The 25,130-nt window shown below is 43.4% G+C and overlaps 1 protein-coding gene across 1 annotated transcript in view; it reads right to left on the reverse strand.

The window, feature by feature from the left end:
* PAPPA (pappalysin 1) overlaps nt 1-25,130 on the reverse strand; it is a 237,574-nt gene that overhangs the window by 57,841 nt on the left and 154,603 nt on the right. The window contains exons 11-14 of the mRNA XM_060270600.1: nt 15,679-15,777; nt 13,553-13,685; nt 7,712-7,925; nt 844-1,012 (exon numbers count right to left, since the gene is read on the reverse strand). Coding sequence (XP_060126583.1) covers nt 844-1,012; nt 7,712-7,925; nt 13,553-13,685; nt 15,679-15,777 — 615 coding nt within the window. The remainder of the gene's footprint in view (nt 1-843; nt 1,013-7,711; nt 7,926-13,552; nt 13,686-15,678; nt 15,778-25,130) is intronic.

Here is a 25,130-nt window from a genome sequence, read left to right on the forward strand (position 1 = left end):
ACATCAAACATTAAAAACTTCCCTAAACAGAGTTGCCTTCAGATGTCTTCTAAAATCAGATAGTTGTTTATTTCCTTGACATCTGATGGGAGGACGTTCCACAGGTAGGGAGCCACTACCAAGGAGGCCCTCTGCCTGATTCCTTGCAAACTCACTTCTCACAGTGAGGGATCCACCAGAGGTCCCTCGGCGCTGGACCTCAGTGTCTGGGTTGAATGATGGGGTTGGAGATGCTCCTTCAGGTATACTGGGCTGAGGCTGTTTAGGGCTTTAAAGGTCAGCACCAACACTTTGAATTGTGCTTGGAAACATACTGGGAGGCAATGTAGGTCTTTCAGGACCGGTGCTATATGTCTTGTCTCCTCATTCAACAGAGAGGGGTGAAGCAAATGCCAGCCTCTTCATCTTGCAACATGGTGAAGAGCAAAGGGCGACGAACCTCATATCCAGGGAAAATCTGGCCCTCCAAGCCTTTACATCTGGCCCTCTTGACTCTCCCCAGCCCACTTGAACTACACCATCCTTGAATGTTTTTTGCTTTGAATGTTTCTTTGGATGTTGATTATGATGATTACATTGCCTCTTGTTTTCCTTAGATGGGTGAGTGTGTGTGTAGATACATCATTCATTGTTCCACCAACTTCAACTACCTGGCTTCACCTACCACTGGCATGTGGCCCAGAAGGTAATGTGGCCCCAGCCCCTGCTATAATCCATAGCATTGCCTACTATTGTATTATGCGATCCCGTATCTCTTCAAATGATGGTAAAACCATTCCCTCACCCAGCCAACCCAGACAGCTGTTCCCTCACCCTGGCAGATTGTGCACTGCAGCAACAAACCTGATTCTTTGCAAGGTCGTCATCTCTCTGTATTTGAAGGATGTATCCTGTCTTGCAGGTGACATTGCACTGGGCACCATTAAAACGCCCTGCACTGGAGAAGGTCAGCACAGCATTCTCAATCTCTAGTTCTTGGCAATCAGTGGCTTTGCAGGAGTAGTGGACACAGCTGTTGGGGGAGAATAGGAATATATATATATGTGTTCTTCTTTGTGGTTTACAAGTACAAAACCAACAACAATGTGAACAATTAAAATACACAATAACACAATGAAGCAATAAAACACCTGTAATCAATATATATATATATATATATATATATATATATATATATATATATATATGTAAAAAGAGCATGTGGGTGGGTCTCCACTTTTCTCTGAAACCGCTTGACCGATTGCGTTCAAATTCGGACACAACGTCCCATACGAATGTCCAAAGGATCTTAGAAAGTTTGCAAAGACAAATGTCACACCTGGGCCACGTAAGACCCCCCAATAACCCCTGTTCCAGAACACACCACTCAGCCAAAAGTGCATGCTGGGAAAAGAACCAGGTTACAAACCAGTGCCCTCTAGCGGCAGCTACACTGGTACTGCACCTATAAAACTTTCCCTCTCAACAGCACCTTGGCTCCTATTTACATACTAGGCCAAAGCCTTTACAGACTAGGCCAAATGGAGGTACTGACTTGCCTGGGTGGGGGTGGGGGGGAGGGGACAGGATAGGTCAGGACATGGTGGGACCAGTCACAGGGGTGAGCCGGGGGTGGGGGGAAGAGGGGACATGATATGTCATGGGTCAGGACAGGGTGGGGGAGTGACAGGGATGCGCCTGTGTAAACAGAACACGCGTAAAACAGGGGGACTCTGAAGGTGAGGGGAGTCTGAAGGGGGACTCTGAGTCTCCATTTAGCAGACTGAGCCGCAGCAACACATGGCAGGGCCAGCTAGTGTTCAATAAAACAAGTTCATCTAGGTTGCATTCACACAACACTTTATTCCATTTTCCCAGCTGTAAATTTCTGCATTATATTTGAGCTTTCACACAACATAAAAGCCATTTCTGGAAAGCGACCAGAATATAGTGGAAGTTTCGTGCTCATTTCCATGTTAATTGGTTCCAAAAATAATCCATTTGCAACCCCATAAACCCAGAAAATTGTAGGAGTAAAGTAACAAAACTTGAGGTAGCATGCAGGCTTACAGTTCCTTCCTACTGTTTTCATGGAGGAACCATAGGGAAACCAAAGCAGGCATGTACAGAATGGGGGGTGGGGGCAGCAAACCTGTCCAATAACATTTCCACTGGTGGGAATTAAATTTATCATGACACACCAGCATATTGGTCAAAAAGCCACAGTTCTTTAACACAACAGGTAAGAAAGGAACATTAGAAAACAGGACATAAGCACTAGGAAAACTAACATAACACTCCCCACATCTGACTGCATCCCAAAACAGTGCTTATGTTCAAAATAGTGAAAACAGTAATTAAAACAGGAGGTTGTAGCTTCTCCTCAGATGTTTCAGTGCCCCTGCAATGTCCAAGCTCATCATTTTAGCCACAGATCTCCCCCCCCCCGCAAATTATCCTTACAACACGCAAAATTCTTCCCTCGCCAAACCTTTCAAGGACTATGTTTCAGCAAGATACAGCAGGACTTGGCTGAATTATAGCTAAGCTCCTAATTGCCCCCCAAAACCCCACCCCCATTATTCCATTTGGAAGATTGAAAAGGCAAGAGAGGAATGAAAGGAGATCAATACCGTGAGACAAAACTGGGGAGGGAAGCATTACAGAAGGAGTGCTAATGATTGCTGACTTTAGCATGGAAGAAACTGCATTGGTATTCTATAGCATCCAACAGCCTGCAGAAGGATCAGCCACCCTGCTCTCATTTACCTTCACAGCAAGCCCTTGGATTGAAAGGGAACACTTTGCCCAAGCCCTGCCTGGTTGTCTTTTTACCTTTATGAGCCAGTTGCAGTGGGGGCTGGTGCCCATTGGAAGAGGCAGGGTGGAAGGCGGGTAGACCAATAGTAGGTGGAGGCAGAACCAATGACAGGCAGAGCCACTGGGGGCTGGCAGGAGGCATACTGGAGTTGGTGGGGCAATGCCCCATTTGTCCCATGGACCAGCCTCCACTGACCACTGGCAGCACAGCGCATTAAGCTGATTTTTGCCACGATTCATGGTGCAGTTGTGACAATGTCACAGTGTTTCTGGTAAAGCTGGGCTTCCCAGAGTGGTCAGCACTGGCCCTCCCCCAGATCAAAAAGTGGCTAGGGGTAGAAAAGAAGTGTGCAATGTATACAGTGGTACCTCTACTTACGAATTTAATGCATTCCAAACGCACATTTGTAAGTCGAAAAAAATTGTAAGTCAAATCCCATAGGAATGCATTGAGAGAAAAAATTCATAAGTCGAAGCAACCCTATCTAAAAATTCGTAAGTAGAAAAAATCCTATCTAAACCGCATCCAATATGGCCGATGGAGCTCCATTCGTAAGTAGAAACATTCGTAAGTAGAGTTACTCGTAAGTAGAGGTACCACTGTACTGTGAATAATTTAATTAGGAACTAGGTGCCTCAGAAATGCCAATGGGAGTGTGCAGAGTTCAACTCCCTTTCCAATAATGTTGTTGTTGTTGTTTAGTCGTGTCCGACTCTTCGTGACCCCATGGACCAGAGCGCACCAGGCACTCCTGTCTTCCACTGCCTCCTGCAGTTTGGTCAGTATTTAATAGGTTGTTTTATGTTCCCTAACATTTTTTCATTCCTAGTCATGGAGATTGATCATTAATAAATGTTGACTATACATATATAAATATATATCAACTGTATTTTGTTTAGGGAAGTTTTTAATGGGTGACATTTTAATGTATTTTAATCTTTGTTGGAAGCCGCCCAGAGTGGCTGGGGAAGCCCAGCCAGATGGGCGGGGTACAAATAAATTATTATTATTCATAAGAATTTGGGTTGGGGTCGCTGACAACTTTATCAGCTCATCAAGGGATGAACTGAGAAGTTTGGGAAATGCTGTGAAATCAGCATGGGTTCAAACTTCTGTCATGCATTTCTCTATCACCTCACCCCCAAGAGAAACAAAATGTGTACACCAACCCATATATTGGGGGGGGGACAGCACACACAAATTAAGTGAAAATGATGCACAGAAATGCACTATATTAACATAAAGAAATTTCTTGCAAAAATGGGCAGAATTATGCATAGTAAGAGAAACACATGGTTTTTTTGGTGTGTTTTGTGTAAAACATATAAAACATGTATACACACTTTGATGCATTTTGTTAAGAAGAAGAAGAATTATTTGCAAGATGATGTGTAAATGAGCTGCACTGAATTTATAATTGGGAAAATGAGAAAAATGAAAAGAAGAAAAATTGATAAGGCGGGTTGGGTCACAGGATGAGCAAAAGGCACAAGATTTTGGAACTGCATTGATAAACTCTAAGAGGCTGCTATTTTGCGGCTGATGATTGAATTCGAGAAGCTGAGAGGCTCTTTTGAGGTGACAGGTTTCCCCTTCATATGTGGCACAAAATCAAGCACAGGAACCAAATCTACTCTTACAGGGAGTGCTTTACATCTGTGCCCAGGCCCTGCCACCAGCACCTGCACAGATGTAACTTGAAGAGGGCGATAACACAGTGAGCCTGGCAGAAGCCAGCTCTTGGCTGGCCTGGCAAGGTGGATGGCAATAAAACAAGGTTTAGTGGAACCAAGAAAAGCAAATGTACTTTCTTCGAGCTGCAAAGAATGCAGACCAGTGACATAATTGCACAGCAAGGAAAAGACAGGCTACCTGTCTGTGGGGATACAGTAGAAAACTCAGAGCAAAAGAAAAGCAAAAGTAAGAGGGGAAGGGGGAGGGCGGGGAAGAATGAGAATAGAAAGCAAGTCACCCTTTATCTTAAAAAAAAAATCACTGTAAGTGTCTTTGCTTTGGGGAGAAGTGGGATCCTTGGACCCTTCACCTAGAACGTTGACTGAGCTTTCAGCATGCACAGCTTTAGGAGCCCAATGTGGCATTGGCAAATTTCAAAAGCATCTCCACATGGCACGTAGTTAAAACCATGGGATTTCGCTAACATAAGATGTGGTGATATCCACCAACTTGGATGGATTTAACAAGGAAGTGAACAATCATACAGATGATAAAACTTACTAGTTATGATGGCTATGCATTAACTCTGTTCAGAGCTTTTTTTCCAGCAGGAACTCACCAGAACTCAGTTCCAGCACCTCTAAGGTGGGCACCATTGCCATTGAAAGAGAACAAGGAAGGCATTCATGGTGAGTTCTGGCTGGGGTAAAGCATCTACTTTATACGTTAAAGTACGTATAAATGATATCAATGAAAATTGCATAGAAAGATGCATTGCATTAAAGGTAATTGCTGTGCAAAAATGTGTAGATTAGGCAAACAAAAATCTGTATATTTTGATAAATTTGCACTAAAATGCTGGTGAATTTCCACTAGGCTTTTTAAAATATAAAAGAAAACGGAAAACTGGTATGAAAATATCAACAAAGATCTCATTAAATTAAATTGACTTTTCACATTTTCCCACCAGTTTGCAATTTATTTATATTTTTAAAACAAGAATTCATTGTGAAAAATCCATCAGCATATTAGTGCAATTTTCTCATAATATATACATTTTTGTATAAATTTTCCTCAATATGCACATTGCTGCAAAATGATTTCCCTTAATATAATGCAATTTTTGTACGTTATACTCACTAATATATGCATTTTCATGAACACTGTCTCAGTATGTGTACATTTGCACACTTCACTTGGCCGGAAGATACATTGCAAAATTCAGCGAAGTGTAAATTTCGAAGGATAGCCCTGTTTTGGTTTCCATTGTGTTTCCAAAAGCACAGGTTTAGTAGATTCACTTTAACTGAAACTGAATCAAATGGATCACCCACCCCTAGTCCAAAGAAAAAAAATGAGTGCAACAATTACAGTGGTACCTCGACTTACGAAAGCGATCTGTTCCGTGGCGCTCTTCGTAAGTCAAAACCTTCGGATGACGAAGCGTCTATTTTGCGCATGTGTGAAGCGCGATTTTGCACTTTGCATATGTGCAGACCACACGTGCCGCTTATGCGCAGGTGCAGAACGCGTGTGCGGCAAAAATACCTCCGGGTTTGCCGACTTCGTAAGTCGAAACCTTTGGAAGTCGAGGTACCACTGTAATTTTACATCTATACAGTAGTTTCCACACACACACACACACTGTCCTCCATCTATGCAACCAATAGGCATTAAAATAGTGGAAGGATACATACCATCCAGGCCAAAAGGGAAAGGGAAAGTAAACCCTGGGTGTGAGGAGTGTGGTCTGCAGAGAGAGATGAGTGGCCGGGGAAAGGTCCAAAGGCCAGGCAGAGAGGCCAGGAGAGTTGCATTTGGGCTGGAGGCTCTCTGCCTCTGCTCAGGATGTTGCTGCCCTACAACTCTCTTGGCCTTGCTGGGGGAGACTGATGGAAGGTGTGGCACAGCAACACCCAGAGGGCCTCATAGGTTCCAACACCTATAGTATACAGTGGTACCTCTACTTACGAATAACTCTACTTACGAATATTTCTACTTACGTCCGCCATCTTGGATGCGGTTTAGATAGGATTTTTTCTACTTACGAATTTTTAGATAGGGTTGCTTCGACTTACGAATTTTTTCTCCCAATGCATTCCTATGGGATTCGACTTACAATTTTTTTCGACTTACAAATGTGTGTTTGGAATGCATTAAATTCGTAAGTAGAGGTACCACTGTATGGGCAAAACCTTGGGGAGAGGAGAGGCCCTTACTGCCTGATTCTAAGCCACAAAGGGCTTTAAAGGTCAGATCAGGTGCTGTGCAAGACCATGCTGTGTTTATACCATACCTACAACATTTTTCCAATTAAAATGGGGATGTCATCATCATCATCAACAACAACAGCACCCCACCCATCTGACTGGGTTGCCCCAGTAAAAACCTCCCCATACAGGGCTGCCTTCAGATGTCTTCCAAAGGTTTATAGCTAGTTACTTATCTCCTTGGCTCGGGGGGGGGGGTCACATAACTCCATACCCTCCAACATTCCTCTGTTGAGAATAGGGACATCATGAGGAAAAGCGGGATATTCTGAGATCAAATAAAAAACCAGGACAGCTTCTGTGAATTCAGGGCTGTCCCTGGAAATTAGGAATGCTTGGAGGGTCTGTTATGCCCAAGCCCACCCAGTGAGCTATATAGATAAATGTAGATTTCAAACTCAGCTCTCCAGTGATCCTGCACACACACACACACACACACACACACACACACACACACACACACACACCTTCCCCTTAGGACTGCTGTGAAAATAAATTGGAAGTGAAAAGAATTATGTACAGCTACTGGAAGTGGGATGCAAGATTGTGTTAAAATGGATCAAGGTCTTTCTTTCTTTCTTTCTTTCTTTCTTTCTTTCTTTCTTTCTTTCTTTCTTTCTTTCTTTCTTTCTTTCTTTCATGCAGAGAGAGCCTGCCCTCTTTGAGTTGCGACTTCTATTCCAGGATTTTCCTAGCATAGATTGAAGCTGGACCATGAAAGCCGAGGAGAGACAAAGGAGGTGGAAATAATCTACTGACATTTTCCCATGTGGGTTAAATGCCCTGTCTGCTCCCATTCACTGGGAAACTCCATGGATTCTGCTGGCAATGCCAAAGGTCAGGCACTGCTTTTCTCCTCCTGCTTCTTATTATCCCCTTGATCAGGCCTACAGAGGCTGGAAGTCTATGGGTGGTAAAGACACGGGAGGGTGAGAGAGGCGGGGTGCGGAAAGAAGAAAGGACTCACCTCTGCTCAGCCGGGCTATAGGTCTGTCCGCTTTGGCAACTGCTGACGGTGATGGGGTCAAAGTTTTGGAAGGAGCGCAGGGCCACCCCAGAGATGGCCACGAACGGAGAGCTGAAGGTGATGAGGATGGCCTGGGTATGGTAGAAATGTTGGCTAAGGTCATGAATGACAGGGATAACCAAAGGGTTTTTCCTGCAGCTCAAGACATGGATTCCTGTCAACAAAGGAGGTAAGGGGAAGGAAGGGGGGGGGGAGGGAGACAAGAGTTTTAAATCGTTGTTTTGTTTTCCTTTATTTATTTATTTATTTATTTATTTATTTAATTCACTTACAGAATTTATACCCCACTTTTCACATGTATCTCAAAGTGGATCACTAAACCAACCAACAAACAAATTACACAACATCCCAAATTTAAAACTTAAGATCAAAATATTGGATAATAACAACAAAATTAGAGCAGTATTTGTGCTGTATGTATGAGAAGAATTACGGTTTGTATATATATTAATGTTCGTGCTACAGAAGTTCTATCTGTGGTATGAGATCTATGACTCATTGACACGTAAATCAGTAATCAATAAAAAAATCAATTTGACCTTGTTTGGGTGAGGAATATATTAGCAATTAAAGCTTCTTTTTTTAAAAAAGTATATATGTTGCATGCCACCTCTGATAACTTTGGACAAAGAATGGACCCCAAAATATTTTAAATAATTAATCTGGTTTCCTCATAACACAATTTTACTTGCCATCTTTTCCATCTTTACTTTGCAGGGATGCCTGAAGCATTTTTGTGTGTACGAAACACCTTGAGCATTTTGCAATAAAATAAAAATGGTGCTGCACATTTATATGTAGGCAACACATGAGGTTTTGATCCTAAAATAACTTATGAATGTTCATGGAAGTTGGGGGAAGCGTCCTCTTTCCTCCTGCCTCATGAAGCTCCCTATGCTTCCCCCTCCAAGCTGATATTATACAAGAGGCCCTTTTAAAAACTGTTGTATTGTTTTACTCGTGTATTTTGATCATATTTTAATGTGTGCATAAATTGCTTTTGGACTTTGTAAACCACTTGGAAACCTATTTCGGCATTAAGCAGTAATTAATAGTAATTGTAGCAGCAGCAGCAATGTAAAAGGGGAAGTTAGTGACAGAGCATCTGCTTTGCATGCAGAAGGTCCCTGATTAAATCTTTGGCATCAGTCAGTCAAGGCTGGGAATGTCCCCTGTCAGAATCCCTGGATAGTTGCTGACATTAACAGTATAGGCAATACTGAGCTTAATGGACCAATTGCCTGATTCAGTTCAAGGCTGCCCTCCCTTATACGTAGAGGGCAGCACCCCTGAGCAATGTGAGATGAGATAGGGAGGAATCCCTGATAACTGAGTGGAGGTTTGACTGTGATCGGATACTTCGCTCACATCAGCCATCTAGATAGGAATTCAGAACAATGGTGTGGCCATGCAGCCACATTTCACTGATTTATTCTGCAGTCCTCACTCTCTTTTACTGATGATTTTTAGGATTTAAAATGCACCTGCAGTGCCTGTCCGCTCAGTAAAAATACTTTTTGGTCATTTCAGGGCTACTGTACCTTTATGTAGAAGCTTGCAGCTTCTGCCTCTGTTCAGCAGGAACATGACTTTACTGAATTGCCTCTTAATTAGTCCACGATAGAGACAGGAACCTTCAGAACAGTTTTCCTTTCATTATGATTTACTTTTTTTGTAAAGTAGTGATTTGTACTATTTTAATTATATTATTTATTTTACTGTAAATTCTTATTGTGGAGTGCCATGAGATATATCATATGAAAGGTGCTGCAGTGTTCTGTCTTGGGCCTGTTGTTGTTCAACATCTTGGATGAAGGGATTAAGAGGATGCTCATCAAATTTGCAGATGACACAAAATTAGGAGGGGTAGCTAATACCACAGAAGAGAGAATCAGAATTCAAAATGAATTTAACAGATTGGAGAACTGAGCCCAAGCTAACAAAATGAATTTCAATAGGGACAAATGTAAGGTTCTGCACTTAGGCAGGAAGAAGCAGATGCACAAATATAGGATGGGGGACACCTGGCTTATTAGCAGCACTTGTGAAAAGGATCTGAAGGTCTTGATGGACCACAAGCTTAAAATGAGTCTACAGTGTGATGCTGCAGCAAAAAAAAGCTAATGCTGTTCTAGGCTGTATCAACAAAATTAGTGTCCAGATCAAGCCAAGTAATAGTCCCATTCTATCCTGCCTTGGTCAGACTGGAATACTGTGTCCAATTTGAGAAGGAAGGTGACAAGCTGAAACATGTGCAGAGGAGGGCAACCAAGATGATCACGGGTCTGGAAACCAAGCCTTATGAGGAATGGTTGAAGGATCTGGGTATGTTTAGCCTGGAAAAGAAGAGACTGAGAGGAGATATGATAGCCTCTTTCAAATATCTTAAGGGCTGTCACATAGAAGAGGGAACAAGCTTGTTTCCCCCCCTGCTCTGGAGGGTAGGATTCAAACCAGTGGCTTTAAGTTACAAGAAAACAGATTCCAACTAAACATTACGAAGAACTTTCTGACAGTAAGAGCTGTTCAACAGTGGAATAGTGTCCCTTGGGAGGTTGCAGATTCTCTTCTCTTTGAAGTTTTAAACAGAGATTGGATGGCCATCTATCATGGATGCGATAGTTGAGATTTGTGCATTGCAGGAAGTTGGGGTTCCTTCGAACCCCCTTCAGCACAGTTCTATGATTCTATGAAAGATGGTGGCTGTTGTGTATTGAGTCAAAGGATTTTATATCTGTATTATTATTGTCTGTATTTGCATTAGGATAAAGTAACTGCCTTTTGGTTCCAGAGGGTACAGCTACTATTGGTTCATTTAAGCTGCTGTATTTGGATCCCCTGTCTTATTGGTTTCCTCCAAAAGGCAGCACTGTGATTGCCTGATATTGTTCCCTCCAAAATATATCCCTTTCTAGCTAGTCCCCCATCCCTATAAATGTAGCTTTGCTCTCCTCAGTCTTCAGTCTTGTTCACTTTAATAAAGAACTGTTACTAGAGAACTGTCTCCAGCATATTATGTCAAGAGAGCTGAAATCACAAACCCCACGTCACAACAGTAGCAAACACCTTAAATGAATAAAATATATTTCACAGTCAGAAATTTAGAGAAAACCATCAATTAAAGCTCTCTTTTCTACCATTGAACATGAACTGACCAAATAACAGATGTAGTACAGAGCTGCCAGCAAACTGAATGGAAAGCAATTAGAATCAGAATCTGGAGACTGAATCTTCTAATTAAAATTGCATAGGATCTTCACTGAACAGGACTAGTCCAGAATAAGCATTACAAGAGCATTGCCGGACAATATAGTGTTTACGGTATATCAACTGCCATGTGGAAACACAGTTTTAATTCTGCTTCCAAACAATTTTGGAAAAGCAGGACTTCATGCTCTGCTAAAAGACCTAAGTGGAAATTGCATCAGACACTTTTCTGCTTTCTTATTCAGATTTGAAGAAGTTACTATGATTGTATGGACAAGCTAGGTGCCCCAAATCTGCTGAAAATGAAGATATAATGCTAGCTATCCATCATGCATGCATGTATGCAATTAGTATATTAATATAATTAGTTGTCAGGTTTGGATCATAATATCTAAAATATTGCCTCACCCATTGTATACTCAACTGATCACTGAGCTCTTCAGGAGTGAGGCTATTCCAGATTCTACCACATCAGGAAATCCATTCCATAAGATATAGGAATCATACCTTAAGTGTGGTGGCCCCAACCCTTTGAAACCTCCTCCCATTACATATCAGACAAGCACAGTCTCTTTTTTCTTTATGACCTTGCTTTTCCAACCTTGCTTTTTCACCATCTAGGTCTCAAGGCAGCTTATGATGATAAAAATATACAACACAGGCAATAAAAAAAATGCAAATTAAACCTCAACAATTTAAAACCCCAATAATTCAAATGCAGACAATTTAAAACCTCAGAAAACCTTTTAAGTGGAGTGTGTTTGTTTTTTAATCCCAGTCTGTCTGGGATTTGGAATTGGTTTCATAGATGAATTTATCTGAATTGTTTTCCTGTATATGAAATTGCTTTACATATGCTTTTATGAGTATGAGGCTCCAATACTTTGGCCACCTGATGAGAAGAGAAGACTCCCTGGAAAAGACCCTGATGTTGGGAAAGATGGAGGGCACTAGGAGAAGGGGACGACAGAGGACGAGATGGTTGGACAGTGTTCTCGAAGCTACGAACACGAATTTGACCAAACTGCAGGAGGCAGTGGAAGACAGGAGTGCCTGGCGTGCTCTGGTCCATGGGGTCACGACTAAAGAGTCGGACACGACTAAACAACAACAATGCTTTTATTGCTGAAGTTTTTACTGTTGAATCTCTTTGAGACATTTCATAGGAAGAGATTCACAGGTGGGGTGAAATAAATAAAATATATAAATAACCACTTCCCTCCAACAGTGTCACAAAGTGACAGTGGAGGCTGGTCCATTAGAGCAAATGGGGCACTGCCCCACCAACCTGAGCCAGCCTCTACCTCCCTCCCTTCTCATATACATGAGGCATGGCCCTGCCTGTCACCTTCCTGCTCCACTTCTATCTCAGTGTTCGTTCTTTCAAGAGGAAGGAGAATGGGGCCAAAACTAGAATTAATTGGCTCTGTCTGCTAATGTGCCTGAATCAACCTGTCGTAGGTCCCTCTGCCTTCCACCCTCTCGGTCCCACTGGATTACCAGCCACCATCTGTGATGCTCAGATTCTAGCTAAAGTACAGCAGCAGAAAATACTGCCAACTTTCCCCAGTCCCATGAAATAATATTTTTTTTTTTAAAAAAAAAATATTTTTATTAATTTTCCAATTAAAACCAATTATATCACATTCATTATTTCAAATTATACACATATATATATCAATCAAACCGAATGTTATGCCAAATCGTCTAAAGAATTTTTTATTTGGGTTCCCATGCTTCAAGAAATTGGGGATTCCTCGCAACCGTCCACTGCCGTCTTTTTTCTAAAGTTCAAATCGTCCCCATGAAATAATATTAAGGAGGGTTCTGTGGGTGTTCCCACACCCCTTAAAATATTTAGTGAATGCCCATTTATTTACTTTATTTAGTTGTTTCATTAATTTTATAGATTGTAATCGTTTTACTGGTGATTTGTTAATTATTCTATATGATTTATGCTGTTTTGTGACATTCTAATATATTATTTATTCTTTGTAAGCCATTTTGCTCTTTTAAAAAAATGAAAAGCAGCATAGAAATATTATAAATCAAATCAGTTTATCTTATTAAATTTATATGCCACTTGATTGGGGGGGGGGGAACCTCTAAGACAGGGGTCAGCAAGGCTTACCTTGCCTGGGCCGGTTCCTTGCTGTGGAGCCCCCTCCAAGGGCTGGATCGTGGGCAGCGTGAGTACACGCGCCTCCAATTTCCGGCGCTTGCGTCTGTGCAGATGCGATTTCTGGCACCACGAAAGCAAGTCCCTGTGCTGCACTGCACTGCACTGCTTTAGCTCAGCGGGTGGGGACTCACCGAGCAGGCGGCTCAGTTCAAGGGTGGCTCGTGGGCCAGTAAAACGACCCCATTGGGCCGCTTGTGGCCGGCCCCTTCTCTGAGATGTTTACAGAGGATGAAACAGTAGCATCAAAAATAAAAATAAAAAATTGCAACCATACTTTTAAACATATAAAAGTAAAAATACTACCCAGGGCACTCGGAATTAATGGCTTTTATGAAAGTTCTATTTTATCCTATGGTGAAGGACAATAGCTAAACAGGCAGAGGGGTTCTTACCAAGATCATGGCTCTTGTCTTTGGTGTCAACCAATTGAACAGAAATGGTCTCCTGCTGATCGAGATCTTCGGTCCCATCTGCAACCAAGTGGATTATAACAGCAGCAGCAACCATTGGTTGTGAAAAGGAAGCCTGGAGAGAGAAGGAAGAGGACACCAGGATACAAGACTTGCTGGTTTCCTGTGTGGCCCCTCTTGAAGCAAAGCGATTGCTGGCTGACACTTAAAAGTGTATATAGGGGTGGATTATAGCTCAGTGGCAGAGAACATGGTAGGCATGCTGGATCAGGCCAATGGCCCATCTGATCCAACATCTTGTTCTCGGTCAAGCAGATCCTTCTGGGAAATCTGCAGGCAAGAGAGCCCTCTCCCCTCTGTAGCTTCCTGCAAGTGGTTTTCAGAAGCATTACTGCTTCCCACTATGGAGCCATCAACAGTCCTCTCCTCCTCCATGAATTTGTCTAACCCCCCTTTTAAATTCACCCAAGTTGGTGGCTATCCCCGTCTCTGATAGGAGTGGGTTCTATTATGTAACTATGCACTGTGTGAATAAGTTCTTTCTTTTAACAGGTCCTGGGTTTTTATTTTTGTCTATTTATATAAAAAAAGCAATTGCATATCACCCTCCCACAAAGCAACAGGGTGGTGTGCAGCAATGTAAAAGCAATCAATCAAACAAAACATTTAGAAGCAATATAGAACCGTCACTGAAATGAATGGCAACCCCAGAAAACTGTAAACTTCTGAATTAGCCTGTCAGCATTAACAACAACAACAAAAGTCTTCAAGAGATGCCTGAAAATCAAAAGTGAGGGTGCCTGCTGAGTTTCTGTTGGGAGAGAGTCCCACAGCACACCAAATGATGACACCAAATGCCCAAATTCTGGTTAAGGCCAGACTTTCTCTGGAAGACCTGAGTGATCAAGGTGGGCTATATGGGCTCAGGTTGTCCTTAAGGTAATCTGAACCCAATGTTCAGTCCTTGCCGTCTCAGGATAATCTGCCTGCATTACAAAATGAGAAATATGTGTATTTTCTTAGAGGGGGGTAGTTCTTAATAACATTTTTATTGTTCTTCTTGACCAGTGAATTGCCAAAGTGTGCCTTAACTGAGGGAAATGCTTTATAGCTGACAGGGAAATGAACTTATTTTCTCCTCCCTCTTTCAACTCCTCTTCCTCTCTTTTTCTTCTTCCTTTCTTTGTTATGAAGAATGCAAGAAGAGTCCTGCTGGATCAGGCCAAAGACCCATCTACTCCAGCACCCAGGTTTCACAGTGGAGAACCAGCTGCCTCACCACCACAAAAACAACTCTCCCAGCTAACTTGTGATTGCCAACAACATTGGTGGTGTCTGAGGCCAATGGATTGTTGATTTATGACACATGGGGGATAATAGATGCATTATGAACATGACAATGATTGCACTAAAGTATGTTGCTCCACCCATAGAGAAACTGTTTCTGGGAGGAAGAAAGGGAAAGGAAAGACATGTGTATGTAATGAGTGTGCAGGATGGAAGAAAAATTAGTTTTGGTTCAGATTTTAACGTGAACTCTACCCAACATGCACTTTTTAAAACAATATGTGAAATGAGACATAGGTTGTCCTTCAAAATTTGCACTTCCCAGGATTTTGGGATGTAGTTCCTCAGCCCAATAAAGTACCAAGATGTGTACATCACAGAAAAAAGTGCATAAAAATGAGAAAATAGCACCTATGGTGTATTTATACCACTTGATTGTAAACTGAACCACAAAGTTTACATTGTGTGCAATAAAGCAGAACACATTATGGTTTACAGAGCACTATACCAGTGACAATTGATGGCAAAGATGTGCACACCAGGCAAAATTGCTCATGAAGATGTGTATTTTAGGAGAAATTTGCAAAAAATACGTAGGTGGATTTTCATGAAGGCTTCTTTTTTTAAATGAAATGATGCAGAAATGTAGAAATTGAACAAGTATGGAAAACAGAGAAATCAAAATGTATCACCTCCCCCTTTTTTCTGGACTTTGTATCTGTTTGTAACTTGGAAAATTTACAAACCTTCAATGAATATTTTCTCTTTCTCTTTCTCTCTCTCTCCTTCTCTCCCCCCCCCCACCCCATGCAATCTCTTACCTTGAGCCAGAAAACAGTCTGGGTGTTGTTGGCAGTGCACGGGTACCAAGCATACTGAGACATTCCATCACTGAAGTCATTCGCTTTGGTTCGGCACACCTAAGAGAAAAGAAGAAGGTGAATCACCATGAAGTCCAATTGAGCCATATAAAAAGTCATGGTAAAGTCTATAAAATTCATGAGTAGCCAATGTGGCACCCTTCGGACATTGGGGACAACAACTCTATCAGTCCCAGTCAAAATAGCCAATGGTCAGGGATGATGGGAGCTTTAGTCCAAAGCATCTGGAGTGCATCAGATTGCCTTCCCCTGGTGCAATAAGAAAAGGCTAAGTTCTTTATACATTTCTTGGTTAATATTTGTTTGGGGAATAAGACAATTAAGCTAAGGCTGGTTATCACAGAATCTTAGAGTTGGACGGGACCCGAGGGTCATCTAGTCCAACCCCCTGCAATGCAGGAATCTCAACTAAAGCATCCATGACAGGTGGCCATCTGAGCTCTGCTTAAAAACCTCCAAGGAAAGAGAGTCCACCACCTTCTGAGGGAGACCGTTCCACTATCGAACAGCTCTTACTCTCAGAAAGTTATTTCTGATGTTTATGGAAATTATGGAGGAATGAGTTGCAAAACAATTGCACAAAGCACCCCTCAAGCACAAAACAATAAAAAATGGAGCCACTGTGGTGTAGTGGATAGATTGCTGGGCTGTGAGTTAGTGAACTGCAGGTTCAAATCTCCATTTGGACATGAAACTCACTGGGGACCTTTGGCCAGTCATTATTCTCTCAGTCTAACCTACCTGACAGGCTGTGGTGAGGATAAAATAGAGTGGGGGTGGAAAATCATATACACTGCATTGAGATGCTTGGAGGAAAAGCATGATATACATGTTATAAACAAACAGAATCACAGAGTCCTGATAGATGGTCCATTCAGTCTCTCCTCAAAAACTTCTAACCAAGGTGAGTCTACCATCAACAAAGGCAGTCTGTTAAACAGTTTATTTACAAGGCAACAGGGGATAAACAAACAAACAAACAAATGTGGACTAGCCATGGTAAATAGGGTGAGTTATAGTGAAGCGAAGGACAGTCTCAGAAGAGGGAATGTAAGCCTAACTTGGTGCCGCCTCTGTCTTCCTGCCCCTGTCCACACGCAAGGCACCAACAGTTGGCCAGATTAAGCATTGGTCAAGGGCCTCAGGGGTTCAAAGGGGCCCATTGCTGGCTCAATCTGGCCACAATGTTATTTCCTGGGCCCTCCCTGCAAGACCACCAGATGCTTCTCAGTGGTGCGCAGTGGATGGTGGTGTTACTTTTCAGCAGCTCCGCTCCCATCTACAATGCCACAGTCCATAAATCTATGAAACTGATCTGTAATCCAGGCTGGACTACAGCTACCCTGGTTGGATGAGGCAAGGGCCTTGCCTGTCTAGGTCTATTTGTGGCACTTTTGCACCACTGAAAGCATGGGTGAGGAAGCTATTGCCTTCTAACTGTGGTTAGACCAGAGGTAAAGGTAAAGGTAAAGGTCAACCTTTTTATACCTACCGCCCACTAATGCATCTTTCTTGATGGTAAAATTTCCTTACCGCCCACCAGTGCTCGATGGAAGGGGGCTCCAGCTTGTGCCGTAGAACCCCCTACCGCCCACCTAGAATCCTGAAACGACTACTAGTGGGCGGTAGGGACCAGGTTGACAACCCCTGGGTTAGACTGTAACTCCCACCCAACACCAGAAGCCAGCATGCCCAGTAATCAGGGATGATGGGAGGTGGAGCCCAGCAAAGCATGTAGGGAGACAGGTTTTCCTCCTCTGTCCCTCTAGTTGTTGGACTTCAACTCCCAGCAGTCCCAGCAACCAGCATGGCCAACGGTCAATGATGGTGGGAATTACAGTCCAGCAACATCTGGAGGTCCATGGCTCCCCCACCCTTGGCCCCAAAGCATTGCCCTCCTTCAGTTCCCCTTCAGGCTTCTCCCAGATATTTCCAGCTTTGCTGCTTCTAACCTTCCTCCTGTACTCTCACACTTTTGTATTAAAGAAAACATGGTAAGCAGAGAAGCTTCCGTGGAGATATTTTCAAGACCGGGGTGATGTTGATGGCAAATGAGTTCCACAGTGGCTCAAGTAAGAATAGTTCCCTTATGTCCAGGAGGGAAAAAGTCAAAGCAATGCAAAAGTAGCGCTCCACATATTTGGAAACAGAGATGCTGGATTGGCCAAAAGTGAGGTAATGATTTCTCTAATTTGAATCCCCAAAGGCTGAGAGCAAAGGAATCTACGGGCAAAACATAAATCAACTTTAATGGGCTGGAAGAAGTTTTTCAGTTTTGTTTAAAAATAAGGAGGCAGCGGGAGGAAGGAAAAAGAAAACCTTGACTGGAACCGAACCTCAACAAGGCTTGCCAGTGGATAGGGTTACATTTTACAACAGTGCAAGACTTTACATAAACTATCTTTGGCATTTGAAATTCATTCCAGCAATTCGACATGTATCATTTTGCAATTCTCCTTTCTTGCATTTTCAGCAGGCTGCCTCTCATTGGGGAGAATGGATGCTTTCTTTCTTTCTTTCTTAAATACCTATCCAGTTAGGGGATTTATCTTACCCACATGGCTGACACAAATGGAGAGCCTTTCTGGAATTCTATGGACATTGTGGTGTGGCTCTCTTCTCTTCTCTTCTCTTCTCTTCTCTTCCCCTCTCCTCTCCTCTCCCTCTCTCTCTCCCCCCCTCTCTTCTCTCTCTCTCTCTCTCTGAAACCCACTTGGCCCCCAAGAACACAGAGCGGAATGGGAGAGCTGGGGTTTGGCATAGTTCATGTGTCGCTTAATGGATGAGTGAGAAACAATATTAAAAGCTGACCCAAACCTCCACTAAAAAACTTGAGCCAAACCCAAAACAAACCATTGTTGAGGTTCAGGAAAGCTCTGATAATTTAAAATATCTATGTTTTTTATTTTTGCTGCTGCTACTCCCCCCCCCCCCAAAAAAACCACCTCAGCATTTTTCCTGGGTTCTGTCTGCAACCCAGACAGCAGAAATCTTAAAACACAGAGGGGGAAATCTGGTTGGCAGGGCCCTTTTTAAGTTCTGTTTCTGGATCTGAAAAGTTGTACCATGGGAAGCTACAAGTCAGTGTCATAGCATCTGCCTTGCATGCAAAAGATGCCAGATTCAATTCCCAACATCTCCAGGTAAGACCAGAGGAGACTTCTATCTGAAATCTTAAGAGAACCACTGCCTGTCTTTGTTGGTGTATCATTGTTCTGACTCAGCAGAAGGCAGCTTCCTTTTGTTTCTATGATTTGTTACTGTTTAATAAGGTCACATCATTTCTTCTGAAAATTGCCTTTTTGTTTGGTCATTGTCTGCTCTTGTAACTTTCAGACAATCTGTCCATTAATGCCAAGACCCAAACCTGAGATAGCCACATTTAATATATGTCTGGTTTAGTCATTTCTGGCAGTGGTTAGGCAAGCCACTGTTATTAATTGCCAACATGAGGTATTTGGAACCACCTGACTTATTTACCATGGAATAATGATTTCTTCGTAACTTCAGTTCTTATTCAGGTGTTCTGCTGTGTGTAAAACCAAAACACAAGAAGCAAGAGTCGGTTGGACACACTAATGTCCACCCTTATCACTCTCCATCTTGTGGAAAGTGGAGGTCAAAAGAACATAAGAACAGCCCTGCTGGATCAGGCCAACAGCGCATCTAATCTAGCATCCTGTTCTCAAAGTGACCAACCAGGTACCTGTGGGAAGCCCACCCACAGAACCTGAGTGCAAAAAGCACTTACCCTACTTGTGTTCCATAGCAACTCTGGCAGTGGAGGAAGAACATAGCCAATGTGGCTAGAAGCCAATAATAGGTTTATTCTCCAGATCCACCCTCAAAGCAACTGTAATGCAAGGAAAAGCAACAAGGAGCAACCAACTTCACGTTAAGGCAAACATACTGTACGTATTGCCCCAAACTGGCATCTCCATTTCAACTGAATACTCATAAGGAACGCTCTGCTGGGGGAGGCCAATGGCCCATCTAGTCCACCCTGTTCTCACAGTGGCCAGTCAGATGCCTCTGGGGAATAGGGTTGCCAGACTCAATAGAGGACAGGACTTCTGTGCCTTTAATTGCCCTGCTGTCTTTTGAGTCTGGAAACCTTAAAGAGAAACCAGCAGACCCCTTGTTTAATTTCCAAGCTAAGGGTCTGCTTGTTTCTCTTTAAGGTTTCCAGACTCAAAAGACAGCAGGGCAATTACCACCAACAAACATGGTTTTGATGTTGTTTGGATCATGTGAAGGTACTCAAAATTAAAATATCAGCTCCCAATTGCCCTGGCACTGATCAAAATACTGAAAAATTAGGGACACTGAAATACTGGAAAAGCAAACCCTCCCAGGTAGAGATGGGTAAGGAATCTGCTGAGCTCAGCTTCCAAAGTGGGTTGCCTCTAACCTAGTTCTACTCAGAGAATGCTCACCCACATCAGAAGGTCTAAATTAGACTTGCCCATTAACTTCAATGGGTCTACTCTGAGTAGGACTAACATTGGCCACAACCTATAAATGGGATGCCATCTTGCTGGTTGCCACCCACCTCATCTTTGATGGTGGAGCACCCTGGTTGTGGTCTAGGAATTAGCCTATAAGTCATTAAGATAATTAGGTAAAGGTAAAGGGACCCCTGACCATTAGGTCCAGTCATGACCGACTCTGGGGTTGCGCGCTCATCTCACATTATTGGCCGAGGGAGCCGGCGTATAGCTTCCAGGTCATGTGGCCACCATGACAAAGCCGCTTCTGGCAAAGCAGAGCAGCACATGGAAACACCGTTTACCTTCCCGCTGTAGCGGTTCCTATTTATCTACTTGCATTTTGACGTGCTTTCGAACTGCTAGGTTGGCAGGAGCTGGGACCGAGCAATGGGAGCTCACCCCGCCACAGGGATTCGAACCGCCGACCTTCTGATCAGCAAGCCCTAGGCTCAGTGGTTTAACCACAGCGCCACCTGGGTGGCTTGGAACTATAGGGATGTTTCTTGTTAACTTGGTACAGGGTCACCAGGGTCTTTAATCAGCCCTGAAGCATGCAAAGCAACCTTGAAGAGACAAGCATCCCTATCTGTTGTCCAAAATTCTCTGAATGTAGAGTTGAAAAAGCTGTTTACTGCAAGAGTTGGTCTCTCTCTCCCCCCTCCCCCTCCCTCTCCCCCCCTCTCTCTGTCCATGAAATGATTGAATGTTATGCTTAGGTCAGGACATGAGTACAATTGCCCACTTGCCATTGCCAGCCACCAGTATTCAAAGCCACGCTGCCTCTTGCAGCGGAGGGAGAATATAACCAGGAATAATGCTATGGCCACTGATAGCCTCATATTTATGTAACATGTTTATTAGAATGGGCCTTTTTGTGGTGGCTCCCCACTTATTAAATGCTCTCTGCAGGGAGGCCCACCTGGCACCATTGTTACATATATTTAGGCACCAGGCAAAAACATCACTCTTCTCCCAGGCCTTTGGCCAATTAAACAATCAATGGTACAGAAAACAAACAAACAAACAAACATGCCATAAATACTGTTACCTATCTCAGATGTTCTCAGAACATTTTTACTGAAGCATTACCTACACTTACCAGAGAAGTGAGCACTTATTTATCCAAGGGTAAAAATACAGCTGACCGCATATGAGGCAGTGGGAAGAACCTAACACTGTACCAATGATGCATTCTCTTTTACCCTCTGCTAGGTATTGCCTACACCATATGGAGGCCACTCTCCAGAGATTCAGACCTGGAGATGACAGGGATTGAACCTGGGACCTTCTACATGCAAAGTGGATGTTCTGTCACTGAGCTACAGCCCTTGTAGATCGTAAAGTCACAGAACTGTAGAGCTGGGACACCCATGGTCATTTAGTCCAACCTCCTGCAGTGCAGGAATCTCAACACACAGTCCCCTATCCAATTTGAAACCATGCAAGACCCTGCTTAGCACTGCAAAAATGCACTAGCGGTTTTAATGCTGCACCACTAGGAGTGCCAAATTGGGAGGAGGGTCTCAACTTCTTGGGAAGGTTATCATGGGTGGCCCTTGGGACTCCTGGGCAACTAAGCCTTACAGGGTTCTTTCTCCCTACTTGTCCATGTGATGCTGCATGACAAATTTGTCTTCTACTCCTCTCAACTGGAAGCCTCTGCGTCTGTTTTCCTGGCATCTTGTATCAAACTTCTCCTTCCAAAGCTGCTTTCAATTAGAGGCATCTAACATTGTCTCTGCCTTTTCAGTGGGTTCTAAATCCAGCCCTGTCCTCCTTCCACCCACACACTGCGAGGCGGTTGGGCGTGTGTGTGTGTGTGTGTGGAGAGAGCAGGAGACAGAGTGAACAAGGGCAGGGGGAGGCACAGATTATGTTTCGAACCCCAGGGGGACGCCATGAGGTTTCCCTTTGACTCACTTAGCCCAGCATTTGCTAATGATAAGGCAACATGTCAACTCTCTCCACTCCCTCCCCCCCCCAGCCTCCACAAAAAGTAGCTCCTATTCTCTGAGTTTTCTTTCTATCGCCCCACAGGCCCCAGGAATGTGTCCGGGTGGGGTGCGGGTGAAAAGGGAAAGTGATATAGCAGTCATGCACAATTCATGCTCCCTCTCCCACTGCCCCCTCCCCATACAAAGTGTCCCTGACCTGCGTGGAGCCAATTCCAATGCAATGTGACCTTCATGCCTGGGGTGGAGGGTGGGGTGGGGGTGGGGGGTCTGACAATATGTACGCATTAACAGCAGACCATACAGCCGATTCACATATTGCAGGAAATAAATACACAAATAAATAAATAAGCAGCCAAGCTTCCATTCTAGCCTGCAACATGTCTGTTCTGCAAGCACACCCAGCCTGCACCATGAGGTGAGGTGTAGCAGCTACCTAAGGCAGCAAAGGTGCCCAAGACAGCAGCACCCTGCCCACTCCATCACTTCTGCCGCTGGAGAATGCCCCCCCCTCAAGTTCTGTGAGAGGGAAGCATTTAGAGTGCAGACTGTTGCTGCTTGTCTACCCCACCCCTGTGGAAGACTTAGGAATGGGCAGATCTGTCAATTCTAATTTCTTGTTTCTCTTTCTCTCTTTTCTTTTCTTTTCTTGCAATCATATATTCGGTTCTCCGCATTACTTCGGCCAAAAAAATGAAATAAAAAATATATCCTGAAGATTACCAGCACTTTGAGTGCACATTTCTCTTAACAAATACATTTTTGTTTTTGCTGCTTTGCCGAAGATACCCAATTTTGCAAAGCATTATCCTTACTACAGTGCATAGGAACCAACTCCTAGGGGCCGTGGGGGCTTCAACCCCCACAACAAAATATTTGAGGGAGCCGAGTCCCAACAAAGTTAAGGGGTATTCCCATTCAAATGGTGTGGGTACACTGTGTCGTGTGATTGACTACCTGCGCCCCCACCCCACAATATTTTATTCAAGTTGGTACCTCTGATATAATGCATTTCTGCATGCTAATTTCATCTAGTCCAGCCCCATGCAATGCAGGAATAACTGCTGAAGAATTCCTGGCAGATGGCCATCCAACCTCTACTTAAATACCTCCAATGAAAGAGAGTCTACCACCTTCTGAGGTTGTCCATTCCACTGTCAAACAGCTCTTACCCTCAGAAAGTTCTTCCTCATGTTTAGTTGGAATCTGCTTTCCATTTGAATTGATTGGTTCAGGTCCTACCCTCACGAAACAAGCTTGCTCTACCTTCCATGTGACAGCCCTTCAGATATTTGAAGATGGCTGTCATATCTCCTCTGTCATCTCTTTTCATGTCCATGCACACATTCCACTAATATACTCATTATTGTTCACATTTCTTGGCTGGAGCGCTGCAAAATTCAGAGAAGTGTGAATTCTGAAGACTGGCTACATTTTTGTTTGTTTATTGGTTTGATAACTGTAAATTAGCTGTGGTGTCATTTTTATGAAAATGCAAGCAGCACTGCATTTCTTGCCGATATCTAATGTGACTAACATTATGTGCAGCGGGACCTTACATGTTCATGCACATGCACATGCAATCCAATGGATGTGCTCTGGTGATACCATGCATGCTTGGCCACCAACTAAGAGTTTCAAGGGAACAGCTTTGGCTCAGTGGCACAGCACCTGCTTTGCATGCAGAAGGTCCCAAGTTCAATCCGCAGCATTTCTAGGTAGGCCTAAGAAAGATTCTCTGCCTGAAACCCTCGGAAGCTGCTGCCAGTCAGTGTAGATAATACTGAGTTGGATGGACCAATGGTCTGAGTCACTATAAGACAGCATGCTATGTTCCTATATGGCAGGGGTGGCCAACTTCCAAGAGACTGCGATCTACTCAAAGAGTAGATCCCCTTTTTGGGGTTCAGGTCAAAGTTGTGGAGCTTTTTTTTAAAGAAGGAAAGCCCTGTTTTGGGGGGGTCCACATAAAATTTGTAAAAGAGCTTCTTTAGGGAAGAAAGCGACGTTGAGCTTTTTTTTTTAGGAAGGAAAGGCCTGTTTTTTGTGATACAGGTCATTTTAGGGGTGCAGGGCAAAGATGTTGAGCTTTTTTAGGGCAGCCACAGTTGTTCAGCTTCTTTGGGGGGAGGAAGTGATCTACCAGTGATCTACCGCAGACGTCCAGGGATCTACCGGTAGATCATGATCTACCTGTTGGACATGCCTGCTATATGGTAAAGGACAGCTCACTGTTAACTGCTAGAGACTGGATATCTCTGTGAAACTCACACCATCTATTTAGCAATGTATCTCCCAAAGGCATACTTTGCCTTTGGGAGTGCTCCCTGGAAGGACAGATCCTGAAGCTGAGGCTCCAAGACTTTGGCCACCTCATGAGAAGAGAAGACTCCCTGGAAAAGACCCTGATGTTGGGAAAGATTGAGGGCACAAGGAGAAGGGGACAACAGAGGACGAGATGGTTGGACAGTGTCGAAGCTACCAACATGAGTTTGACCAAACTGCGGGAGGCAGTGCAAGACAGGAGTGCCTGGCGTGCTCTGGTCCATGGGGTCACGAAGAGTCGGACATGACTAAACGACTAAACAACAACTCCCAAAGGCATATTTTTTTTGGGAGCTTTGTGCTGCTTTTAAGTTACTGCTGTTCCTGCCAAGCTTTCCTGTTGTTCTTTTCCATTGTGGTGTTTTAATGTCTGCGATCTAATTAGTTTTTATTGTGAATTGAAATCATTGTAAGCTACCCTTGGAATTTATTGAAGCGGGATGGGTGTATGTCCCTGAAATAAACAAACGGCTGAAGATAAACTGGAAGCAGAGATTTGCCAAGGACAGGGAGTAGAAAATAGGGACTGCCCATAGTAAATAAGGCTACCTGATAAAGATGGGAAGAAATTTAATTTCCATTCAAAGGCAATCCTACTTAATTCACAGTTTCAAAGGAAATTACA

The sequence above is a fragment of the Zootoca vivipara genome, chromosome Z, assembly GCF_963506605.1.
Source record: "Zootoca vivipara chromosome Z, rZooViv1.1, whole genome shotgun sequence".
Classification (NCBI taxonomy): Eukaryota; Metazoa; Chordata; class Lepidosauria; order Squamata; family Lacertidae; genus Zootoca; species Zootoca vivipara.